The sequence below is a fragment of the Platalea leucorodia genome, assembly GCF_965183815.1.
Source record: "Platalea leucorodia genome assembly, chromosome: 2".
NCBI lineage: Eukaryota > Metazoa > Chordata > Aves > Pelecaniformes > Threskiornithidae > Platalea > Platalea leucorodia.
The window spans coordinates 2,765,150-2,791,370 of record NC_138824.1 but is presented as its reverse complement, the minus strand read 5'-3'; the positions used below and the strand labels follow the sequence as shown (position 1 = coordinate 2,791,370).

Here is a 26,221-nt window from a genome sequence, read left to right as displayed (position 1 = left end):
AAGCCTGCTCAGAAATGTCAGGCTGCGATCACCCTGGGAGCTCTCCTAGCAGGCTGCATTGGCTGGCTTCACTGGTGACACCAACATTGAATTCACCGACTTTACAGGCTTGAGCACGTACGAAGACAGCACAGCAGCTTCTGTATGGAATGGCCAACAACGTGTCCTTCCTCAGCAGGACCCATCATCTTATAACATCAAGGGAAATTCAGAGAGGTATAAACTGGCAAATCTCCATGGGGTTGTGATGCACACCAGGAGGATTCCTGAGGTCTCACTGCCGTTGGGTTTAACCTCTCTTCAGAAGTCCAGATGGACCTTTCCCTGGTTTCTGGCATTTCTGCAGTGGGATCTCCCAGTGTTATCTTCCCCAGAGTCCACGCTTTTCCCTTTGGTGGGTGTTTAGCCCCCAGGAGGTAGGCAGGACCTTGGGCTGCTGGGCTGTAGCAGATGCTGATGGATATCCTTTATCTGCTGCAGGCTTACGAGTGGAGCTAAGGCGAAGGTAGCAGTGGAAGGAAGGAGATGATCATGAGGGTGCTGGTGTTTATCCTGAGGTCCACAAAGTGGACTTTATGTGTCAAAGGTGCCCAGATGTGCCACCTAGTCTGAGTGTGGGGATTTATCTCACCCTTTCCTATCATACATGGACCTCCCCACGCTGCTCAGTATCCCACAGGCTGGCTATTCCTCATGGGTGGTCTTCAACTCTCCTCTTTCTCTGTGCTGAGACATGAGCAGTAGCAGGGCTGTTATACTTGGGGTTGCCCTCCCACGACTACATTGCTCTCTCAGCTCCTTGGCCCTCTGCAGTGTTCACCTTCAGTCATGTATTTGTGACGTTTTAGACACGACAGCATGTGCAATAATTCTGCCTCCTTGAAAGGCCATGCTCCCTGGCCCTCAGGCAATGCAGTATCCATGATTTGTGGGCTGCTGACTCAAGCAACTTTTATAAATGGATCGCAGCATGGTTCTGCTCTGCCAAATGACTTGACTTCATCCTTTTCAGTACGTTAATCATATCTTGCTCATAGCCTGCTTCGGCCAATGCTAAAGTTGCCGTGTTGAAGGCTCAGCACTTTCCTTCTATGCCAGTGCTGTACTTGATGGGCCCTAACCAGGGATGTCCACAGATACTGCTCCCTCCCCATCCTGCTCACACTTACTCCATTGTGCATTGTCCCAGTTTCAAATTCATGCAGTAATATATCACATTGTTTTAGTCTTGGTACACAATTAGATATTGGCTCGTCCAAACTGACTTGCTCTGTGTACGTATATATGTGCATGTGTGCATGTCTTAGAGGTTAATTATTAATGTCTGGGAAAAAATAATCTTGGGCACCAGGAGCTTCATTATACCATTCATAGTCTCGGTGCAGCTTTACAGTAAATTATTGTGTACAAGATAATAGCATGGGCACTAGAGGATAAAGCTGTCATTAAGCATCCACGTAGGGGCTGGAGACAGGGCACTTGATGCAGCAGGCAATGAGGGGGTAGTTCTTGCACTTGCGGTGGCAAATTTTGGATGTTGACAAGACCATTGCAATAGGAGTCGGTTGGAATTGACCTTTTAACCAAAGGGGGCTGGGGTGGGAGATGGGATGAAATGGTCAAAGCCAGTGTCTTGGGGTGCAGGGGACGTATTGTGTTGTAGTAACGTCAAGCTGTCAGAAGCAGCAAGGAATCATCCAGATCCAGGATTTTAGACTTTTTACTCTGGGAGGCAAGAACACGTTGCACCATTAACTATTGCACGAGGGACCTCAGCATGGGGCAGTGTTTCTTTATAGCTGCAAATGTGTTAGGAGTCATGTTTTGGCTCTTGCAGAACAGTAACCATTGATCAGGCTTATCTTTAAAATTAATTGTGTTTGTTTGCAGGAGGATACACAGCCTGTTTATATAGAGTCCAAATGGAATTTTTCTGCTCACATTAGAAAAGAGAACAGCTTTAGGATCAAAACATGTGCCTGCTCCTCATATGAGCAATCCCTTGTGGGCAGAATTTGCTCGCAGTCCAGCTAGTCCAATACCTTCTGGCTGATCACAGCCAGGACCAGACAACTGGAGGGAGACTGGAGGAGATTCCTACAGTGTGGAATAGCTCCTGCTTTGGCCCCTAGTTTGTAGAGGACAGCTAAATGCTGAAGAGCAGTGTCAATAATTACCTTGAGGATGTGATGCTGAAATTTCCTTTGATACCTCTGAATATTCTCAATATCCATCTAAACAGCCATGACTTAATTAGATCTCATTAAATGCTGGACTTCAATGACCTCCTTTGGCATTGAGTTCCAGAGTTTGATCAGGCATTATCATTGATTTTGGGTTTCCCACTGTTTCGTTTCACTGAACATCTCTTTTCCTGCATTAAGAGGGAAAAGGGAGCTGGAGAATATTTGGGAGCAAATGATACTCGATTCCAGAAAGGCAAAATAATTTGAAAATCCCAGACAAATTCGCTACTTAGTTTAGCCAAAATGTAGTTTTTTTTCATTGCTGTTTTGTTTAGAGGAATATTAAGGAGAAAAGTGATGTTCTGAAATATTCCTTCTGAAGTAGTTCAATGTTTTGCTTCATAAGGGGATTCATAGTCCTTTTGTGTTGTCCTCAGTAGAATAAGGAAAAAATGGGATGGAAAAGAATTAAAGAAACTGGAAAAGACAGTTAAATTTTAATGTTAGAATGAATGAAACATTTCAGGACAAACATTTCATAAAGAAATTTTTTTTTTCCCGGTGAAAAATCTGAATATTTTTCGGCTTTAGTTGAGCCATAGTTTTTCGAATTAAGCTAGAAATATCCCTTCTGTGCAGGACTCCACTGTGAAGTTCCTCCCTTTTCTGTGCCATTCATTATTTCCTATGTGCACATAAGGATGAGGGAATTGGGCTGGCTCAGTGCCGGTAGAACTGCTGTCAGCAGAATATATTTAACATCCTGTGCTGATTCTGAACAAATGTAACCTCTCTTAAAGTCCTTCAAAGTAGGTGGACGCTTTGAAGTGGTTAAACCTGACCCCGTCTCCCCCTCCTTCCCCCTCTTGGCTTTGCTCTGGCATCAATAGATGAAGGCAATCAATGCCTACATGAGTGCCGGTGAGCATCTCCAGAGATGGCTGCATGTCATAGCTTGGAGCTCACATCAACCCCATGTCCCCTGGCTGGGGTGGAGGAAGATGTTGAGGTCACCTTCACCTGCAACCATCTTTAGCAATCCTCAGCCAAGGGGAAAATGCAATAAAAATAAAAAAACCAAGGCGGATGAAGCCCCGTGCAAGAGCACTGATACATGTGGAGAGCAACTCTTGGCTTTAATGGATATAGATCAGGCCACCACCTCCCCAGGCTACTGTCATCTTATAAGAAGACTTACTGCCTATTAATTTGTAAGACATCTGCCCCATCCTATGCAGCCCTATGTTCTTGTGAGGTCCAAAGATGGCTAATCTCCCTTTACCTTCACTGGGAATTTTTCCTGTTGGACTTGGCTTGCAAAAGGTCATCTGATGCCTCATATACTCCTTTTTGTTGAGTTTCATTTTGATTTCCATTTCAGGTCAGCACTGGGTTCCCAATTGATTCTAATTATTCTTTGTAAGGCTGGGACCAGAGCGAGGCAGAAAATTAGGAGACATAATTTGCTGCTATTTCAGTTCAACCCCTCTGTGTCATGCCAAGATAGCAATTCTTAAAGTCTTCCTCAGCAAAATTATGAGCAATGAAATTCCTTAGATAAAGAATTATAGAGCTGGACTAAGCTGTGCCTGGTGGGTATTTCCATACTGGTGCTAGTCCATGCTCGTGACTCATCCTTGCAGCGTGAGAAAAGGCTTTTGCTCAGGTTTTAGGTGAGCTTTGAGGCTGAGCTCTTTTAGGGTGGGATCTAGCATGCTTCTGAAATACTTTCAGAGCTAATTTTGTGTGAAGTGGTCTGCGGTGGACCAGACACCACCATGACCTGTTGTTCTCAAAACAGGGAAAAATAACATTTTCAGGGCTCATTTCAGATTGCAGCCAGAATTTGTAACTTTTGGGTACCTTCCCCACAAATTGGCCTTGGGATGTTAAATAGTAATGAGGGAGGTCTCAGAACTGCAGCGGCTTTCCCCAAGCCAGGGTCAGTTTTAGTATTAGAGGAACAACCGGTATGATACCGTAGAGAACAGATATTTTTCCTAGTCTCAGAATGCCAAAAAAAATTAACTCTTAAAGCTGCTGCTTTTCGTCTCACTTCTTTGCTGTATATAAGGAGTGTATAAATTTATAAAGTAACATCTCTGAGTGATGTAAATGTCCTGGAGCATCAGGCCAGTTCTAGATAGCGCAGTGCGACTGCCCTAAGAGGTTGTAGCCGTGCCGTGCACTGTTTGGACACCATGAGCTCATGATGGCATAGGACCGTATCAGACAGACATTTGATGGAGAGTCACCAGACCTATAAAGGGAATTTAGGTCAACTTCCAACATCCCCCCATCCCTACAATCCATAAAGACGCAAACCCCAAGTAGGGCACTTGTCTTCTCATTCGTACCTTTGCATCAGTAAATTCAGTGTGCCTGGCACTAAAATGTGGTGATCCAGGCTGTGAAGTCGCTAGTACACTCCTGCCTACGTTTTTGGCCCAGGGTAACTAGTACTTTTCCAAGCAATTGTTGGGCTGGATTCAGGAGCTGGCATATTCCAAGGGCAGTTCCCAACAGGCTGTTATCCCTCACTCATCTGTGGTGGAAATGGAGAGATTTAGGAATTAGTACGTTTGTGCTAATTAACCATGGTAAGTTGAGTTTCTGGGCACTGACGTAACCGGCGCAGAATAGCCTGTGTCTATTCTAGTAACACTTTTTTGCAGTTTATGTGTTGCCTGAATATCAAAAATAGGCACTGAGATCAGCTTGCTGCACCAGACGTAGCTGTAGTAAATGGTCTGAGTTTCTCTCCTCCTTCCACTACCTCTGCAGGCTCTGGAGAGCAGATATGCAGAACTGGGCACACTGGGTGCTTGAGTGTGGTCACAGCAGGGAGTAGTTGGTCCATCCCAGGTGTGGTAGGACTCCATATGAACGTGGCCCATGCTGTCTCCCATGCTTGAAGGGACTGGCTCTAGTGTCATAGCTGGTGATGTGAAATCATGCACAGTTGCCTGGAAAGGACTTAGAATAGAATCATAGAAGCATAGAATAGTTTGGGTTGGAAGGGACCTTTAAAGGTCATCTAGTCCAACCCCCCTGCCATGAGCAGGGACATCTTCAACCAGATCAGGTTGCTCAGAGCCCCATCCAACCTCACCTTGAATGTTTCCAGGGATGGGGCATCTACCACCTCTCTGGGCAACCTGTTATTTCTAGATGTGCACTGAATCCGTGTGACATACCTGGTATTTACAACTTCTTTGTCAACACTGGAAAATATTTCAAGATCAATAGCATGCTATCCTCCACTTCCAGAGAATATTGTGGCTGAGCTATTTCAGAGGTGGTGGACATCAGCATGCATCTGCCTAAGAATGGATATTGGTCTATCCTTTGCCTGCAAAGCCATACTCATCTTGAGAGGCACAGGGTGGTCAAGGGTCCTCTCGCCAAGTCCAGCAGAGCTGAGTACTCACAGAACTGTTACATCTGCCTTAAGACCAGCAAAGCAAGGATGGAGAAGAGCAGAGGAATTCGTGCTCATTTTTAACAGTCAGATGAGATGACTGGCTGTTGCATTAACAGGCGCCACAGCCCAGCTCTATTGCATGGTCTCTTGCTTTAGCATTTCAGCAGCCAGCACACAGGAGTGCAGAAATGCGTTCACTGCCAACCCACAGGTAGCACAAGGCTTTTCTCTTCCTTTTCCCCACCTGGTGTGTCTGCCTTTTCTACAGAGATCACAGGCTTTTCAGGGAGCAGCCCGTCTTTTTCTGCATGTTTGCATAATGCAGCACATAATGAGGTTGCCAGGCACTATGGTAACAAATACGATCACGCTGCTTCAAAGCTCACCTCCATTTAAACCAGCATTTTACGAGCAGCAGAAGGAATAAATCCTGATTGTGTTCCGTCTTTAAAGTCCAGCCCCTATGTGCACGGTACTACAGCCTCCATCCTTTGTCTCTGGTTCTGTAGATGCAAGCTATACTTAGGTTTGCTGATTGACCTGGTGGTCCATGTGGGCTGGTTGGCCAGCTGGCCTTACAATAAGTAAGAAAATGAACTTTACCAGGCTTTCCCTCAGTTGAAGAACACCGTTTGGATGTTCCTCCTGGGCCCACTCACTGATTTTGAGGAAAGGTGGTGTGATTTTCACCTCTGAGATTTCTACCTCTGCCACAAATACGATAGAACATAGCTAATGGGTTCAGAAGTCGCTAGGAAGGAATCTGAGTGACAGATAGGCATGGGCAGAGAGAATTAGTGCATGATTTTATTTCCTTTAGAAAGTGGTTGAAAATATATAGTCTACTTTGGAACAAAAGTAGATCCTAGGAAGAAGCCTCTTATCTTCCGAGGAGCTTGGGTTGAACTTTGAGTATATCAGTAATGTATTCACACCTTTAATCCAGTACTTTAAAGTTATTTCCTCTTCCTTTCTCTCAACTCTTCATGCAGGAGGGATATTTTAACAATGGACTGCAGAGAAATATCTGTGAACAAATGGGTGAAATTCACTGGACCAGAAAGAAGGGGACGCAGATGAGCCCATTCATGTATTGCTCATTCAGTGCCACAGTTTCATGAAGAATGAAATGAAAGCATCCTTCAAACAGGCAGTTTTCCTGGGCCTTAGGCAGTGTTATCCAAGCCCAAGAACAGCTGGATAGTAAAAGAAGGGGAGGGACATGAAGAAATACAGGGGAAATAAAAAGTAGATGTAGGTAGAATCAACACTAAGAAAGGATGGAGAGTTGGAGATGGGATTTGGCTCATAGATTAAGATACCTACATTTAGGGGTGTATGCGTGAGTGTCTTCACGTGTGCTAGATGTTTGTATTCCCATCAGTGGAGATCTAGTCAGTTAACAGAGGCCAAAGAGGCATACAGCTCATCCTAAAGCAGTCACCCATCCTTGGCATAGGGAAGGGCTCTCCAAGCTCCACTGACTGTGTTGGCCAGTCTGCATTGACGACCACAAGGACACAGTCACCCTGCAGATGTGGTAAAACCTTAACACAGGTGTCTTAGGAGGAGAAACACACCCAGGAGACTGTTGCAACCAGCAGTTATCTTGGAAGAGAAAGGTTTTTTCCTCTTTGCAGTGGGATTATGTGAATGGGGAATGCAGTACTGGGTGGGCAGGGAGCTGCACTGATCCTGCACATGAAAGGGTCATTTATTACTGGTCCCTGAGGACAACAGATGAACTTCTGCAGCCTAGCCTCCCTGTCTAAGCAGGTTGTCTGATGACCGATGAAGTGTGCACGTCCATACTGAAGCTTTCCTGAGCCTCTGGACTCAGTTCAGCTGCTTATCTTTGTAAAAGTAAAAGCTAAATATCTCCATGACCATTTGTCGAATTTGCTTGAAGATGATTAAGACGTTCAAAGCTATTCTGGGAAGGGATTGACTGGCAGTACCCTCACACAGAGTTCATTTCCTTTACAAAGCAGGCTGAAAACAAATAACACAACCCAAAAGTGGTTGAATGGAACAGGGCAGGAGGGACAGGGTCTGCAACTTAGAGATCCCATTGCCTCAGAGGTCCTGAAATTAAGACAAGGGCTTTGATTTCCAAGGAAAACTCACCCCTTTGCTTACATCGCCACCATTACGATAGCTCCTGGCTTGCACTGGAGTCTTAAGGATCTAAACACTGCCTGCCATGTCTGAGCATGACCCATCTAAGGTAGCAACACACCTGGGGTTTCTTCATCCCCATTCTCAGATGAATGGCAGTTTTTAGAGAGAAAATGAAATGGTTTGCTTCAAAACTAGAAAGATGTTAGTGCTCTGTTGGGAAGAACTAAAAAATGCATGAGAAGGAGGCTGCGGATGGGAACAAGAATGTGTCCAGCAGATGCTAAAAACCTTTGAAATGTGGGTTTTTTTCTCCAAAAAGTCACAGCTCTATCCAAAAGAAATGAAAGATGGTATTATTTTGTCCAGTAACTCAGGAATTCACCATCAGCTAATAAAGAGAAGCCATCGCTCACAATACCTGATAAACTGGGCATTTCCTACTCTGCTTGAGTTTACGTCTAAGACAGCTTTATCTTAAACTATTCCTGTATGGAATTAACAAAAGCTGTTGTGCATAATTTGGTGCAATATAGGCAAAATGATACAATTTACTACTTAGAGGCGTGGGTAAGGGGTGACTGTTAGAAAATCTTGGCTCCTTACATTTCTGAATCACCCAGCTAGCTTGCCTGCAAGGAAGTTTGCCGAGTGCGTGTCCTATGTTGAGTTGCAGAACATGAATTTTGATGTTCCTTTCTAAGAAAGAGTCAGGACCTGCTTGCAGGCAGCTTCAGTGCAGAGATGAAGCTGTAGAGACAAAAAAAGCATCTATGTTTTCAAAAAAAGGATCACAGTCACACCTAAGGCCACGTTTTCAGAGGGCGCTTGACCATTGTCACACAAGTAGCAAATTGTCTGGTGTCCAGGATTGCCTGATTTTAATAGACCAAATTTCATTTGCACGTCTCCTAATGTGTCAGTGGCTTTTAGATGAGGTCATAAATGAGCTGTTGGGAGTCAGTTTCTTTGTAAACCTGACTGGATGGAGGCAATAGCCCTTCCAAGTAGGCCTTGCTGAGCAATGAGGGATTTAATTCCCACATTACCACTACTCACCTGTTGGTTTAATTCCCGAACCCCTTTCTTTTTTGATCTTCAGAAACGAGTTCAGACCCTGGGTAGATGTCAAGCCTGTGAAAGCTATAAAAGCAAAGGCCCAGTACAAGCCGCCAGAGGAGAAAATGACCCACGAAACCAGTTACAGCGCTCAGTTCAAGGGGGAAACCAGTAAGCCTGCTCCAGCTGATAACAAATACCTGGAGCGCAGAAGGATACGCACTCTCTACAGCGAACCCTACAAAGAACCGCCAAAGGTGAGAAACGTGGCGGAAGGGACCCAGGGCCATCACTGCTTCTGGTGGGACATGTCCATCACAGTAAGGCTGGGCTGAACACTGCCTGCTGTCATTCCCCTTATGTGGCATCTTCATTTCTGACCAACGGGTGCATTTGGGGATCTAACTTGGAGATGGTGGTGGACGAAAAACTGCATATGACCCGGCAATGTGTGCTTGCAGCCCAGAAAGCCAGCCGTATCCTCCCCCTCTGCTCTGCTCTGGTGAGACCCGACCTGGAGCACTGCATCCAGCTCTGGGGCCACCAGCATAAGAAAGACATGGACCTGCTCAAGCAGGTCCAGAGGAGGGTCACGAAGACGATCAGAGGGCTGGAGCACCTCTTCTATGAGGAAAGGCTGAAAGAGTTGGAATTGCTTAGCCTAGAAAAGAGAAGGCTCTGGGGAGACCTTATAGCAGCCTTCCAGTACTTAAAGGGGTCCTACAAGAAAGATGAGGAGGGACTCTTTATCAGGGAGTATAGTGATAGGAGAAGGGGTAACAGTTTTAGACTGAAAGAGGGTAGATTTAGATTAGATACTAGGAAGAAATTATTTACTGTGAGGGTGGTGAAACACTGGAAGAGGTTGCCCAGAGAAGTTGTGGATGCCCCCTCCAGTCTTCAAGGCCAGGTTGGATGGGGCTTTGAGCAACCTGATCTAGTGGAAGGTGTCCCTGCCTGGCAGAGGGGTTGGAATTAGATGGTCTTTAAGGTCCCTTCCAACCCAAACCATTCTATGATTCTATGGGCTCTAATACAGGTTGATGTACTTTGGAGACAATACTGCCCTACGTCAAACTCTGAAGAAGTGAGGGTAGGGCCCAGATGAAGAGATTTTTGTGTTGTCACTTCCCAGGTGATTATCTAGACAGCTTTCTCTTTCTCCCTCCAAAACTATAGGCACCCCAGATTACACTTTATCCCAGGAATAACATGGTAAGAGCCAGATCTTCATCTGCAATTAATTCAGAACGCTCCACAGATTTTGACAGTAAGCACTTTTGGCTTTGATCAGATGGAGGCCGTGTGTTGAGAAGGGCCTGGGCTGAAATGTCTTCCAGCCTTGTTTTCTAGGAGCAGTGGAGGATCTGTATATAAATGGAGTCAGTTTGTGCAGTTTTAGTCCTTCCCAGAGTTTGTAAGTGCTTAGATTTGTGAGGTCTCAGAGGGATGGCAGGGCCAGCATGGAGGAGCTGAAGGCTTCTGTTCCTCCTTAATTTTGAAGCCGTCTTCCCTACTTTGGGGGCTGTAGAAACAAGTGGATGCAAGATGCTGTTGTCGACTTTGCTCAGGTGCAACTCAGTCTCCTCAGCCCCAGCTACCCCAAACAATCTATTGTAGCAGTCTGTTAGGGACAAGCAGACTGAGGAGTCATGTCCTGCAGGAAAGGTGGGATTTGTACCAGCCTCGTTGTCCTGAGCATCATTTCTCTGCTCCGAATCCAGAGAGAGACAATCCCCTCTGGGCTTGCAAAACCCTTCTTGAAGTCAGAGGGCAGGGCATAGCTGAGTAAGTAATATTCACGGCGTTTCTGATCTAAATCCTGTTTTCCACCTGTCCTTGTGTCTCCCTTTCTCTTTCTCTCTCCATCTCTGTGTTGTCGTTTTGCATGTCGCCCTCCATGCAGGTGGAAAAGCCTAGCGTAAAGCCTTCCAAACCAAAAAAGACCACCACAAGCCATAAACCCCTGAAAAAGGCCAAAGACAAGCAGATTGCATCTGGCCGGGCTGCCAAGAAAAAGAGCGCCGAGACCTCCAACACAGCAAAGCCAGAGGACAAGGAGAAAAGTAAAGAGATGAACAATAAACTGGCTGAGGCAAAAGAGTAAATGTCACTGCACTTTCCTTTCTTTCTCGTTTTTTTCCTTTTCTTTCTTCCTTTCTTTCCTTTTTTTTTCTTTGATTAAATAAAGGCCACAAAATTAATTAGAGGCTTCTAATCTGCTTTTTGTTCTGATTGTATTAGAAGCTTTTCTGTTTTATTTCCAAGGAGGATTAGGGAATCCTTGTTTCTGAGGTCAGGTTGTTCTGCTTTGCCTGCACAACACGGCTCTGCACAGAGTGAGGGACGTGGGAATGCACAAGTGGGGTCATAGGAAATGAAGGTGATGGATCAACCGTGATTGCGTCCAACAGCCTGTCCCTTTCCTCGGGCTTGGTCCTTCAACGCTTTGATGGCGTGGAAGTGCCCGTCGAGCCATGGAGGGGCAGTGCTCTCATCCCATGAGGCCCTTTTGGGGTTGGCCGTTGTTTGGTCATCTGCCACTGGTGTCAGCAGGTGAAAGGTTTTGGAGGTAGAGAGGATCAGAGGTTCATTCGTGGTGCCATGGATCTACAATAAATCCCCTAGAATCAGTGGTGTGGCCGAGAGCGATTTCCCCTGGTAACACCGGTGGGACGCTTGCTCCAAGAAGCAACAGGGAAGGAGATCCTGTGCAAATAAAGGGCCAGATCTTCCCCCAGGGTAGCTGCGGGATAGTTCTAGCTGCAACAAGGCAGCTTCACTCATCAACACCACTCAAAAGACTTGATTAAAAAAAAAGGAGTGAGGGAAGGCGCAGAGAGCAGTGAAGACTTCCCAAGCACATGGCAGGTCAGACTAGGTTATCAGCAGACTGTTCTTCCCTATTGTTTTCCCTAGGTTATGGATCTTTTTAGTTATTCCTGGGTTTTTTTGAATCTTGGTCTGCTTTCTTCACTTCTGGGGTGCCAGTAGACAGAGCTAGATTTCAGAAAGAGGTTTAGTTTGCAGACGTGGCCTTCCAAGGGGTAGAAAGAAATAAATCACGAAGGTTGGCTAGATCTGTCAGCCCCCATTGTTTTGACTCTACCAGCTGTTGGAGTTCGTTTTGGCTTGTAAGCATCCTAAGAGGGTCGGAAAACAGTTGCTGGGATCCCCAGACTCCCTCCAGGCAAGATCTCAGGGTTTCAGTCCTATTTACTGTGCTCTTACTCTAGGAAATCCCCATGCCCAGCAAGACCAGTTTGGAAGCTGTACACACAGCGGGACCATTTGTCAGTGAGTATGAACTGGCCCAACAGACTGGCATTGCATACCCCAAAATTTCGGTCCTTGAGTCAAAGGGAGCCAGGAGAGGTATGGTCACAATCCAAATTTACATGCCTAACTCCTGGATTGGGTTCTAAATACGTAAAGATTAATCTTGATCCCACCAAACTGAGCTGTTAAACTCCCGTAGCAGAGTAGCTGCAAGTCAAGATGCAGGGTTCATCTTTATTTTTGCAGCTCAACATTTCTATCCTAACACACAGTCCAGCTTGAAACTTTCAGAGGACAGACAATTGGGAAGAACGAAGAGAGAGATGGGAAGTAGGGTAGGGAGGTGGTGTAAGAGCAGAATATCAGAACTGTGTTGCTGTAGAGGTGTTTGAATGAGGAGACTCCTGCTGCTAGGATATTTTAGAGATGTGAAACTATCTAACAGAAAAAGGGATGGGCCGGGAGGGTGAGGAGTCCTGGTTTTGGGGTCTCACCCCATTAGAATTGGGTCTTTTGGAGACATAAATGAGTGGTGGGCTACAAGGCTGAGAGAAAGTTTCCAAAGAGGAGGAAAGCTCTGTGGTATACAGATAGTGACATTTGCTGGCCTTAGTAATGAATAAATGCCAAGTTCAGTGTATTGTGTGATGTGTCCTGTTTGCCTTGCGCTAACAGCCTAAAGCTTTGAGTATAAGTAAAAGTGTAGTGTTCTGAATTCAGTGGTGTATTTCCAAGCTTAGCTGTGTTAGAACTGTGTGCTATGAGCTAGTCAGGTTGTGTATGTGGAAAATATATATTCATATATAGAAATATATATATTTAAACCTCCGATGTTTAGGAGGAAACCAGGGAAATCCTCCAGGAAGTAAAACTGTGGAAATCTTTGCGAATGTAGTGCATTTTTTGATGTGCATGCTCCATGGAGACGCTGACTTGTCCATATTGACCATTGCTTTTCTGAGTGCTCAGAAGCCCCTGCAGCACCGCTCGAGTACAAAGCTCAGCTCTGTCTCCAGAGCAGCTCGGCGAAAGGCTTGCGTTGAGCTGGTGGAGAGGAGTGCCGTTCACAGCTCTTCCCACCCCGTCACACAAGGGACAACTGGCCAGAGAAGCCTGAGCTTCCAAGACTTGGTGTGATTCCTTGGCATTTAGATGCTTCATCCATCTTCACACTCCTCAATAACGTCCTTTCCTATCGCAGGATATAGCAACAACCGTGAAGATGACGTGTCACAGCAGGCAGGACATGTCAGGAAGGCACGTAGACAGTTACCAACAGCCCAACACACCAATCTCACTGTACACAAGGAAAGACCATGCCAAACAATTCTCCCGAATATTTTTTGGCCCTAAGTTTCACATTCAAAGAGACAGCATGCTTGCCACCATTTCACCTTGAATTCAATGGGAATTTAGCCCTTGTCTTCAAGGGTAACCAAATTTTGCCCAAAGAACATCGTTAAGGTGCTCAGACCACCTAATCCAAGCACTACCATGACTCTGGATCAACCACTCATCATCTAGGGCTTCAGGGTTGCTTCTTCTCAATGAAGAGCATCCATTATAGTGTTTAAATGAAACATGCGCAGTGAGTGGTCAGAATATGGCCTTGTGTTTCTTTAATACATGAAGTTTTTGGTGGCATCTAACTACAAAGATAAGTATGAAGTGATCTGAATTCCCTCTCTAGTGAAGGAACTTTCCAAGGGCCATTGAGCTACCTATTTTGGACACCTCTCTTTGGGTGGGATGAATGATCCTTGGAAGGTTTCAATCTTTGCAGAAAGAGCGTGGGAGACTGGTAGGGCCTGGGGACCTCCCTTTCAGACAGCAACAAAATAGGAATATAAATCCTGGCCTTTGCTCCATGTGCACCAGGTCCTCAACATACATCCAAGCACGCAGTTAAGTGTTGCATTGAATGCCAGGAACTGCAGCAGAGTCAGGCCTCAGAGTGAAATCCTGCATTGCTCTACTTTCCACAGACTTTATGCCTATCCAACCCACTCAGGTTTATCAGAAAGGAGACCAAATCTCTGCTGTTTCAAGTTCACTTTGGACTCTGAGCTTGTCGATCCCACTGGGAAAGAGTGCTCTGCTGTTCTTTGTTTCCAGCTACCGCAATGCTGATTCTGTTTCACTGCTAATTTGTAATGTTTTGCTTTCCTTGTAAAAAAAAAATGTTTTGCTTTTTACCCTGTGAAAGTTCCTACGCTGTCTATTGCTTGCTTTCTCATTTTCACTGTATTGTACTGTTACTCCTTTCTGCAAAATGGTGCTAATTGCTGACTGAGCTCCTGTTTTCTGACTGCTTTGCACACCGATCACCTGCTTCTTCATTTGCAACGCGTCCGGTGTAAAAACATGGCTCCCATGAATTCCACAAACTCTTGCCTCTTGGAGGCAGATAGGAAGTGTCTAATTAATATTTTGTGGCCTGGGTTTGGTTGCATATCACAGATTGTCTCTTGTAATGTGTTAAGCACACCTTCTCGTGGTGCTTTTTCATTCTTGCTGTTCTAATGAGAATGACACACACACACACACACAAACACACACACACACAAATTAATGTATAGCCAATTGATTGTGACGTGCTTGTGATCTTTGCTTGCTCAAAGGGTTTTTTTTTCCAATGATAAATAAATGCTAAAGACGAATACCACCTCCTTGATCTTGTTTTCTCGATAAGAAGCACAGTTAAGTGAAAGAAACACCCTTCCAACTGTAATCAGATTTGTGTTGCTTAGAGCCGCCACTTCCATGCCTGCCATAGGGTCAACTGAGCTGTCCCAGTCTGACTCCCTTTAGATGGCTGCTAACCTCAGACTAGCCTGACGTGAGAGCTAAGCGTTTGCAAATGTGAAGATGGACAGTGAAGTCATGTGGATGGAGCAGGTAGTTTGCTTTTTCTTTTCTGTACGTATGGCGTGTCGAGCAGAGGGTTGGTGCGGTGAGTGCCCTGCATGCTGCACCTTGCTCCTGTCCACGTTGCACTGGATCAGGCAGCAGAAACCGAGCCCCATCGAGAGCTGGAGGGAGGGGAGGTGCTGTGGATGAGGCCGCTTAATTACACACCCTTTTCCAACTGCCTGCAGCTTTTGCTTTGGCCCACAACCACCTGAAAGGCCCATGAGAGGGGCCAAGGGGCTATAAATCCTCATTGAAAGGAGATGGCAAATTCTTGGGTTGAGCACTTTCAGCATGCTGCAAGCCTAGCCACCGTTGAACAGGCATTTGGCAGTGTCTGTGGGAGTGCAAAGCACTGATTTTATGTTACTGAAAGTGTTATGTGGAGAAAATGATGGTTGAGAAGAAAGTAGGGCTGAGGGCACAATTTTATTTTAAATGGTGAACCCTAATCTTAGTTTCATCTCTTTATTCTTTTAATTAGCCCATAAGCTCCTACCTGCAATTTTTATTTTTAATCATGTTTTCTCTTTTAATGGATATTCCAGTAACATCCCCACCGACCTGGGGAAAATTGTCTGCATTGAGGTTGTATTTTGAAATGTCTCCTCCAACATAGCTCTGCTGACTTCCATGGAGCACCGACCCTTTTCTGCCTTACCGTTTCCGAGTGCTATTTCTCATCCCTGCCTGGTTTACAAATCACTTTCTGAATTTATTCCATCTGTGATTACATGCTAATAACAGTGCTGCTTTCTGACATCCTGCCGTATCGCCCTGCCTTCCCTCTCCCTTCCCCACCAGCTTCCTCCATTCATCGATCACGCATAACTATGATCTTCAAAGCTTTTCAGCTGAGCTGTAGGTCCATCATTTCACCCCTCCACAGCTGGTATTGGAGAAAATGTTCATTGTTAAAAGACTGGTTGTTGATGGGGCTTATCTGTGACAATCCATGTTGGCCAACAAAATGTTTCTCCCATGACGCAAAGGTATGGGGTCTGTTCCATACTGAAGCACGGATGGGTGATCCATCTGGTCCCACCCAGCTGCCCACACTCCATGCTGGAAAGCATGCCCTTGCTGTCCTATTGCTCTCTGAACTTGCTCAGCATTCCAAAGCCTAAACATTCAAAGGGGCAGGATGCATTTCTAAAAGGCAATAGGACCTACTGGGCTGATGACAGGCATGGGGACCTGGGCTCCCTGGTCTTTAACCATCACTGTCTGAACCCGCTGCTACTGACTCACTCCTCAATCTTTGCCAAGTCATTAGTGACTGGCACTGCCCACCTTTTTCCAGGGGTGGTTGTGAGAACGATGTCTGTGCAAAGCAATGGAGGTGGGTTACTAAAAATGAAATGCTTTGTTTTATAAGAGCATTTAGCGTGGAGGCGCTGGCTGGAGTAAAAATAGTCCTAATTGTCAGTGTTGGTGTCTGGTGAGGGGACAAAGAGGGGAGAGAAAATATTGGCCTGTTGAATTTAAAGAGTCAAGTCTGCTTCTCATACTCTTAATAACGGAGCATCGAGCGCGGCTTTGCAGAGGTGTTGCTTTGACTGCACAGGGTGTGAGCAGTCCCATGAAGGGTGGCCGGCATGTTTCCGATTTTAATCAGTTGCTTTCAAATACATCGTGTGCTCAGGGCTTCAGCACACACGCCCGAAGACTTGTGCATGGGTGGATGAAGAGGTTCTTGCCTGATGCTCTTCATCCTTCCATCCCATTCCCTGCATCAGATGGGAGCTTGAGTGCCTTGGGCACAGGACTGAGATTCACTGATTTTACCACTTCCAAATCTCTGAACTTCCTTTGAAAACCTCAGTTATTATTACATCCCTGACTGGTAAAGCAAGGTCAAAGGATGAGTACGGATATTTCATCAGCTGACATGTCAGCCCTTATATGGATGCAGCCTTTTGTGTCGCAATATCCATTGGATTTAGGGTTTATTTAGAGATGTACCAGTGCAGGAGAGAAAGGGCCTTTTTAAGAAGATGCCTCTGTAATGGCTGGTACCTCTCAACATCCAAGGAATAACCACCATCCCCAACAGCAACAGCAACATCAAATAAAGAAGAGGAGCAGTATAGAAAGAAGAAATTCCCTAGTATGAACGTGATGACCTGGCCATGTTCAGCACTAAGAACAGTATCTTTTGCACAGTTGGAAAATTTTGTGATGTTCAGATATGGGCTTCAGCTCTCCCTGTTTCCAGCAGTGTCATGGTAAGTTTGATCCAGTTGGGGATTTGACAGCCTACTTCCATTTGCCCTTATTCACATGAGCTTTCTGGGTTGGGAGCAATTCCACTAATGCCAATGGGTCTACTCACAAGCTCAGAGGTCTGCAATGAGGGGTAACACAGCTCTGAGTACTTCAGGACTGGTGGTTTATTGTGAACTACGGAGATTGCTTGTAAACAGTCTTAATTTCTGTTGCAGGGTGCCTTGGAAACAGCTCCCTAATCATGACTGTCATGTGGAGGAGATGTGAGCCCAAGGATAAAAGAAAAGCCTGCTAATGGATTGAAGGCACCTTTATGCTTTCTAAAACACCAGCTTTCCCTGCGGGGAGTCTGCTCCACGGAAACCAACGGCAAGGACCAGCCGCCAGAAAAATGATGGATGAGGAGCAGTGACAGATCCTAGCGATATGTGAGAGCACTGAGAAATAATAACTGTTCCTTCAATGTCAGCAGTTCAGTGGTATGAGAGATGGAAAGTGGGAAACATTTCTGAAACCCCCTTGTTGTCATCTGCCCACCTCCCACCCCACCCTAGCCTGAGACATGCAGCAACCTCAAGCCCCTGAGCAAAGCTAGGTCTTCCCATATCTCCTTGGGGAGCCAGAGACCTGCGTGCCCTGCCTGGCTCTGAGAGAGGTCTGGAGAGCTGGGTGACAGCAGAGGGTGAGGAGGACCCTCCACGGTGCGTGGTGGAGGGGAGCTCACCACACAACAGCTGTGGCAGGCGGGTCTGTCCTCATCAGTTAAACAGCACCCAGGAGCACTTGATGGTGCCAGTTCCCAATGGTCAAGATAGGGAAATCCTGAGAGTAGTCCTTGGTCATTGGACTGACCTACTCCTTGGCCTGGTTCAGGATTTGGTACCCAACTGAGGACCAGTTCAGTTGTGGCCACTTTGTTTGGAACAAAGAGGTTTATCAGCAAGGACGGGAGCCAGCAAGGCACCTTTAATTTAATGAAACAGAGAGTGCTTTGGAGTCACAGGGCAGTGGATGTCCTTGCCCCCGTTGCCCCTGCTCCCTCCCCTCTCCCCAAGTCTCATCGCTGATCACACTTCTCTGTCCCTGTTGGCTCCTTCCCATGCAGTCTTCAATGCCCTCGCCACCCCACCAGACCCCATCTACCCGCCACACCGCTATTCCTTCTTGCCTTCCAAGTCATTTTCCCTCCATCTTCCCTGCCAGCTTTTCAATGTCTGTCCCACAGCTGCTTCTCCAACCCTTTGCTTTCTCCCACCTCTCCCCCTCCAGCACCTTTCCCCTTCAGCTCATCCTAAATACCCAGCTCTACCAGGGACCTTCTCCTTCCCGTCCTCCCCAAGTTACTGTCTCGTGTCCGGTCTTGTCTCTCTTGGACTGTAAGCCTTTTTCTTTGCCTGTACTGTGCGATAACGCTCACTGCTTAGAATAAACAATACCTCACCTACCGACTGCCCTTTCTCTCTCTCGTTTCTTGTTGTGGCTTCAGTAGATGTGTCTGCAAGTGCGCTGTGTGTCCGTCCTCGTGGCCAGTTCAGCAGTCAGTCTTGCTGCCGCAGCTCTATCCGTAGTCTTTTGGGATGGCTCTGCTCATGTTTTTGTTCCCCAGTACCTTTCTTTCTTTTTTACAGCCACAGAGACAAGCTTTGTTGTCTATGTTGGAGCCATGCATATTCAGAGCTACATGACCTTCTGTCCTTTGCAATTCTGGTGCATCTGATAAAGAGATTGGCCTTTCTCCAGCTTCGTGCAGAGATGTCCTGGGCTGGCAGGTGGCTCAACAAATGCAGCAACTGAGGAGAATGAAGGAGAACTCTCATAGCCCAGAGCAGAAGCAGTCGATGTTAAAGGAACTGCATTTCCCAGTGCAATACAGAAAACAGCGGGCAGAAGTGTGTCAGTGGAAATCCAAGCAGATGCACCTCTCGGGGGAAGAAGCAGAAGCTGGCATAGCAGCAGGATATGTTTCAGAGATGGATGCCCAGGAGGCTTCTTGTGGTTCAGAAGGTGCCCTCAACATCTGCTTCCTCCATCCCAGGCTAGGACTAGACCTGCCCGTGGTCCCTTCAACCTGTGAGTACAGCAGGGACCCAACTGTGACTAAGTCCCAAGTGGCTCCTTTCTCCCTTCTTGTCCTGATTTATTGCCTGAACCTGCTAGTTTGGTTTGTGCTGGCTAGAGCTATGAAGATGGTGCTTCTTCCCAGCTGCTCCACACACAAATGGAAAGAATCAGGAGCAGCTCAGATCCTCTGCCCTTACTGTGAGCCTCACTGCCAGCGGTGTGAGGCCTTTATTAGGTCTGAAGACCTAACTCAAGGCCAAACTGAAGCTCGTTGGTGGCCGTGGATGGGAGAAGGATCAAGCAGTGCTCAGTCCCCTGGGCTTCCTTCAGTGGTGCTCTGCAAGAGCAGACGGAAGAGATGAAATGTGTGGGGAGGTCCAATCCTTCTCAATGAGGAGCCTGGAGATTTCATCTAGGACAAGCAAGACTTGCAGCTGGGTTGTGCTTGACATCTCCAGTCTCCAGGGATTTCAGTGTAGATACTGGAAAGAGGCAGCTGGAAAGAGGATCCCTTGGTGTAGGTAATGCCCTGTATCCTTTCCCATGTGTCACCATGGCCCACCTGCTGTGCTTTCACAGTGCTGACACCTCCTCCTCCAAACTCTAGACTCCAAGACTGAAAAAGGTCTAGAACAACCTAAAACAGCAGCCAAAAATCTCAGCTGCACAGTTTTAGGGACTGAATGGTATTTAGGACAATATTCCTGCATGCTACTGGGGTCCTTAGCTGACCTTGGGGCTACACTGAAGTCTTCTAACATCTACATTTCTGCTAGCAGAACTTTGTAAGTGCTTGTATAACTGCTGCTTTGCAGGTGGACGTTTGTTTAAACTCTGAAGTGCTGAGCTCCTTGCTGCTCACCTCACACCTACATCAGGTCAGATTTCACAACCAGACACTTTCTTCTCCTTCAGCCCTTGCTGGCCCCAAACTGGTGCACATTTCCAGGGCACACCCAACCTATACAAGCGATAGCAACCCCTCTGCTTCCTTAGATACAGACCCAGGCTGAAATTCTTCATTTCCCTGCTGTAACTTACAGCTTTAGCCCCACTATTTGATGCTGTTGCCTTTTCCAAGGAACATAACTGAGACCAGATAGAGTACAACATTAAGGCCATTTTCCAGGACAAAGACGACTTGTATTTTTGTCACTGTTATCACAGACAGCAAACTTCGATGCACAAAAGGCCATAAAGCCTTCAGCAGAGAGAAGTCATGTCCTGTAACCTAATTGTTAATTGCATTTGCCCAGGAATCGATGAGTTTGTATCTTCTGAGGAACATCAACCTGCCACTGACCTCCCAGGCGAGGGCCCTAACCAAAAGATCAGTTCCTCCGCAGAGGAGAGCCGTCTCCTCACCCGAATTCTCTGGGAAAGAAAGGCCGTATTTCATGGTTCTTTGGAAAAAACAGCCCTTCAGTGCCAGACTTCACAGCTATATGTGCCTGGGGTCATGTTGCTGTTCCTGAGTCACCAGGAGAGGATTCCTGGTGCTTCTAGTCGCTCTTGAAGTCAGCTATTAATTTTCCATGTGTCTGCAGTTGGCTCTGTCTAAACAGACTCATAACAGCTCCCAGATAGTTAAACTGCTTTCAATGAAGATAATTTTGCAGAGGAGGATAAACATCATCAGCTCTGTTTTGATATGAGGCCACCAAAACACCAAGACCTGAATCCACAGAGGAACAGGGGTGAGCCGTGACCAGGTCCTCCACATTTGTGAAGAATGGGATAACATTGCCGGAGCCCATCACCATCAGAGGCAAGTTTAGACCCCAAGTCACAAGAGCCCAGCTCCCTGCTGTTACACCAGGACCAGTGAAGAGAAGACCGTGCTATGTGTGCTTGTGGTGGTCATCCTTTTGTTCCCAGACACGAGGTGCTGCCTCTGGGAAATGAATCCCTGCTGAATTTCGTACTCTTTCTGCATCTCTCTCTCTCAGCCGTGACCCGAGTAATGATCTGTCACCTCCAATCCGTCTCTTCTCCGTTTCTCACCTTGTCACATCACACGGTTTGCCACCAGCAGCCCTCATGAGGGCAAAGATCTCCAAACTCTTTCCTCACTTGGCTAAGACACAGATCATTTGTAAATGTTGCTGTTTCTGTGTTAGATCTCATTGCTTTTCAGGATCAGGCTTTCCTTTGAACCCTCCGATTTGCACCCAAACAAAGAGGAAGCCAGGGGATGGGGATGGGACACAGCCCCTTTCTCCTCCAGGAGGCTGGGTCTTAGCCAGCCTGAAATACATGGCTGAAGGATGCACACACTCATGAGAAAAGAGCCAACAGATTAAAATGAAGAAGTAGCCACCACGCAAACATGCACCGCGTGCACCAGCTTTCATGGCTGCCTCAACAGAGAGGTACCACACCAAGGCTGCTGAGAAGGATGAATTCCCCTGGTGACTCTAGCAGAGGCCAAGGGAAATGTTGAAGGAGGGTGATTTCAAACAGTTTATGTTCCTCCAGGGAGAGATTATTTTGGCTTTCAAACTCTATTCTGAAATGCAGGGCAACAGCAAGAGCAGGGTTGGACACCAAGCCCAGGGAAGAGGCGGGATTAATCTGACATTGACCCACCTACAACCTGGAGCATCACATGCGTACTGGCACAGAAGACCTGAGCTCAGGCTCCATACTTACTGCATCCTCCCTTACTAGACCAGATGTGAAGATGTGCTCAGAGGGGGTGGCTTGGCATCTGGAGTAGCTGCTGGCAGCCTTAGGCACGCTCTTCACTGGCAAGGACGTGCAGGCACCTCCAGCCTTCTCCAGAGACCAGACAACAGGTCCTGTCCTAGCAGATGTCTGTGCATCAGCAGTATGGACCTGGTCTGACCTGACAGTGGAGCATCTTTCCAAAGAGGAGCTGCCCTGCATTTTACCCTAATCCCTTGACTTACAGTGCTGGGCTCACGTCATTCCCGTAGGAACTGGTAGGTTGGAAGGACTCAGCTTTTTCCGACATTGGGGACACATGGGAAAGGCCATGCCAACCTCTGCCAACAGCTTCTGGCAGCAAATGTCTCTTCACTGTAAGCACGAAGAGCAGGACGAGGGTGAGTATTTGAGCAAGAGCTCTCCTGCCAGGGCTCTCCACATGGTCCTGCCCCATGAGCCTCTCACGCAGGAATGGTTAGTCTCACATGTCGGGGTTGGGCTGGTTTCATGGGCCAAGGAGATGGTAGCTGGCACCTCTTCTCCTGGCCCTGGTGTCAGACCCTTCTTTCATCCTTTAACCAGCAGGCTGGAACCATTCCCTACACAAAGGCAACATCAGGCTGGGGAACGAAGGGGATCTCCGCAGTCCCTTAATGCAACCGCTGTGCAAAGCTGCCCATTTTAAGGCTGAGTAGGTTTCTCCTGCTTCTCCATCTGCTTTCTGCAGCCTCACAGATCCCTCTCCATTCATCATACATCTCTCCCCATCCCTGGAGATCCTCCTTCTCTTTCTGTCTCTTAATGAAGATTGATTCCCTCGTTCCCTACAGGTCTTTCCTTCCCCATCTCTCCCTCTGCATTTCAACAAGACCTGACCTTCCCTCTAGCACCTGTCCAGAGTTTCTCCTGGAAGCATCTACCCTAACTCCTGGGCTTTGTTCTCTTATGCTCCAATCTAAGACTACCCCAAATCCTCTCTACAGGAGCTATAGTTTGCCCATAACATGTGAAGAATAATCAAAACTTGGTGCTTAGGCTGATGCACCTCTGCTGTTTTACCCCAGGGACAGAGCTGGCCCCAGAGCTCATCCCAACAGGGATCCAATGCCTTGGTGCCACCATCAGCTCCTGGTGTCTCCTGGAGGCATTGAGGAGGAGGGTGCTCTCAAATGGGGTTAGTATGTGTTAGCTGGGCTTGCTTTCCTGTCGGTTGTTTTAACAGGCACCGGGTGCTTCCTGAGCAGCACAAGAGCTTGGCTCCCCTGCGTTAATAGGGCTTTCACCATCCGCCTTGAGGGAAACAAACTGCTTCTTTGTGAGACAATTTTACAGCGAGGTGCTCGTTCGATGCAGGTTATAATCAATTGGCAAGCATTTTTCATAGCTGATGGGTGGGCCTGATCCTGGTCCCAGTTGGACCAGGGGCTGGTCAAAAAGTCAAGACCTCCAGCCTTCCCAATTTTGTGCCTATCCATGGGTTTTGGACCAGGACCAGGCTCACCAACCAGCCTGAGGACATATGAAACATGTGCGGGCTGCTTGGGGAATGCTCTGCAGAGCCACTTGTCACGGGGCAAATTCCAGTTCGGGGGTGGTATTTTATTGTCATGCTCCAGCCAATTGCTCTGACAACTTTGCAATGATGCTCTTTCTCTGCTTCCAGGACCCCTGAAAAAAACATTGGTGCTACAGACCAAGAACCAAGTACCTTAGTGCAGGACCAACGCACGTGAAGTCAAGCACTTTCTTCTGAGCGGCGGTTGGAGCAAACGTATAGTCTGCATGAAATGTGTATCGTCTGGCTGGCATACAATAAAGCTGGTGATCAGAGTTGAATGAGAATTTCTCTTTTCTCTCAAGCACTGAGAAGTTACTGTCACCAGGATCTGTGTAATGCAGTTAGCATGTCTGTGCCTTGATTTATATTCAGTAAAGTCAGAGAAAGAAAACGGGTCCAATTCTCCCTTTATTCATAGCTGTGAAACAGCACTGGTTTCAATGGTCTTTCTAGTTTACATGGGCAACAGAGAGATCAGATTCACTTCCATAACTCATGGAAGTTTCATACTGGATTTCAGAGATTATCCTGGAAGCCTAGTTGATAGGATCAGCAACTCTTTTCAAAAATCCTTGGAAGGTTTAATGACTATCAATTCTTAACTGCTGTCAGGAACTCACATGTGGACATCACCAGGTTAAGCATGCCTTGTGCAACATCTGGCAGATCCACTTGTCATTGTGTTGTAGGCAAGAACATCTCAGACCTTTTTCTGAGGCTCTTACCACTGTATTTGTTCAATTTGCCATTTAGGGCAAATGCTGGACGAGACACCAAAACTTGCTGCCAAATTAGTATTTCTTCTCAGCATTTTTAAAAAAATGTTCGATTGAAAAATTGTCAAGTAAGAACTGGAAATGTTGTAGGAGAAATGCAACTGGTTCATGAGATTAGAAGGTCTGGTTGTTCTGTATGCCCATCTTTTCTGGGTGAGGCTCCCAATGTCCATATCACATATGCAGCACATGATGGAAGATGTAGTCCAGCCTTACAGCCTGTCCCCTGTAGATAGCCAAGTGCATGAAATACCCAGACTGCAGTTCCAGCAAGGCACTGGCCTAGCACACTCCAATAAATAATTCTAGGTTTAGGCTGAAGTGTTAAAACACTTAGAGCCGGGATTTGCTTTACTTTCTGCAAGTGCCAACTTTAAGCAGAAGGCTGCTCTTCCTTCCCAAATTAATTATGCAAGGCAGCTACTTCATTGGAGGTGGGGAGAGCTGGGCAGCTTTCATGGAGCTCCAAAGCCCTCCAAAACCAGAGGGTCCCATTTGCTTGGTCTAGTTCAGAAGGAAACTGCCTTTGACTTGGAGGAGTCATTCAAGTGTTTCAAAGTGAAAATGCAAGTCCATGATACACTTGGCCATTTGGACAATGCCCTTGGACATATGGTGTGAATTTGGGGGTTGTCCTATGCAGGGACAGGAGTTGGACTCGACGATCCTTGTGGGTCCCTTCCAACTCAGGACATTCTATGATTCTATGATACACCTCATACTCCTCGTATATAAGTACTCCTCCTATACAGACTCCTGTTCAGTGCAGGAATAAATCAAGAGTGATTCCAGCAATGGCTGGATCAACTTTAAAATGAGTGCATGTTTTAGGAGATCCAATCTCCTTCACTTGCAGAGACCCTTGGTTACTACCGCTCTTTGCTATTCATATTATACAGCTGCTAAGGCACCCTGTGATGGCCAAAATCCCAAGAGCTGTACAGACACAGGACAAAACCATGGGGATCCTCCCAAAGGACCTTGAAGGCAAAGCAGGAATCTAAAATTGCCTCGAGCTCCTGATGTTCACAGTGTGGTGAGTTCTTTTTGGCAATAGGAAGGGTGGAAACAACCTCCTAGTTAAAGGGATAAAATAGAGGAATATTTGTAACAACAGTGTTTGTACAAGCCAAGAAGAAATTAGGGTAAATCCAATCACTGAAGCATTGCAAAGCACCTGCGAGAAGATGTGAATAGTAACTAATGAAATATTCAATACAAAGGGAAGTAGATTACATGCCTGTGAATAATTGTGCTGAGCATGTGTCTCTCTCATAGCTGAAGGGTCCTTGTTACACATGATTTAGTAATTAACTTTTTTTGGTGTATAATTACCATGATTGCACAATTATTAGAGAGGAGCCCAGTCCAAAGCTCCAGCGCCAGACGTCGGTGGCCTGCAGGAGGTTTTGCTCCAAATCCCTGGAGCTGTTGCTGTCCCGGGGAAGCAGGACCTGGCAGGCATCTGGCTGTTGCTCTCTGATGTCTCGGGGCCCATCACTTGTCTCTGAATCAGATGCACCCGAGGAAAAAAGGCAGCATAGATCCAGTCAGCCAAGGATCTTATCTATACACAATTATTTGTAGTAACCCAGACATCCATGGTGGAAAACATAAGAAAAAAGGCTTGTTCTCCCATCAGCATCTAATCTTCAGGGAGCTGGCTTGGAGGAGCAGAAAAGCCAAGCCTAACATTCACCAAAATACAGACATTTTTTCTGCCTCTTCAGCTCCCTGAAGCAGCTCAGCACAAGGTGAGAGCAGGAACGAGTGGCCACCAACTTTCGTTTCACCTGTGGACGCTGTGGGGAAATGTGTCCGAAGTAGGAAGGTGAAATTTGACAGAGGTAGGTTTTGAAATGGTGGAGTCAATTTAAATGCTGACCCAAATCAAGGCAGAAGATGCCCACTTTAGAAAACATTTATGTAACTCATTAATAACCACATATTT

At 46.6% G+C, this 26,221-nt stretch overlaps 1 protein-coding gene across 1 annotated transcript in view; it reads left to right on the top strand.

Annotated features, from left to right (window-relative positions):
- The window catches only part of MAP6 (microtubule associated protein 6), a gene marked incomplete at both ends in the record, with an annotated part of 45,544 nt that extends 21,875 nt beyond the window's left edge, over window positions 1-23,669 (top strand). The window contains 3 exons of the mRNA XM_082333847.1: window positions 8,831-9,044; window positions 10,694-10,890; window positions 23,600-23,669. Coding sequence (XP_082189973.1) covers window positions 8,831-9,044; window positions 10,694-10,890; window positions 23,600-23,669 — 481 coding nt within the window. The remainder of the gene's footprint in view (window positions 1-8,830; window positions 9,045-10,693; window positions 10,891-23,599) is intronic.
- Between the last annotated feature and the right edge of the window lie 2,552 nt (window positions 23,670-26,221).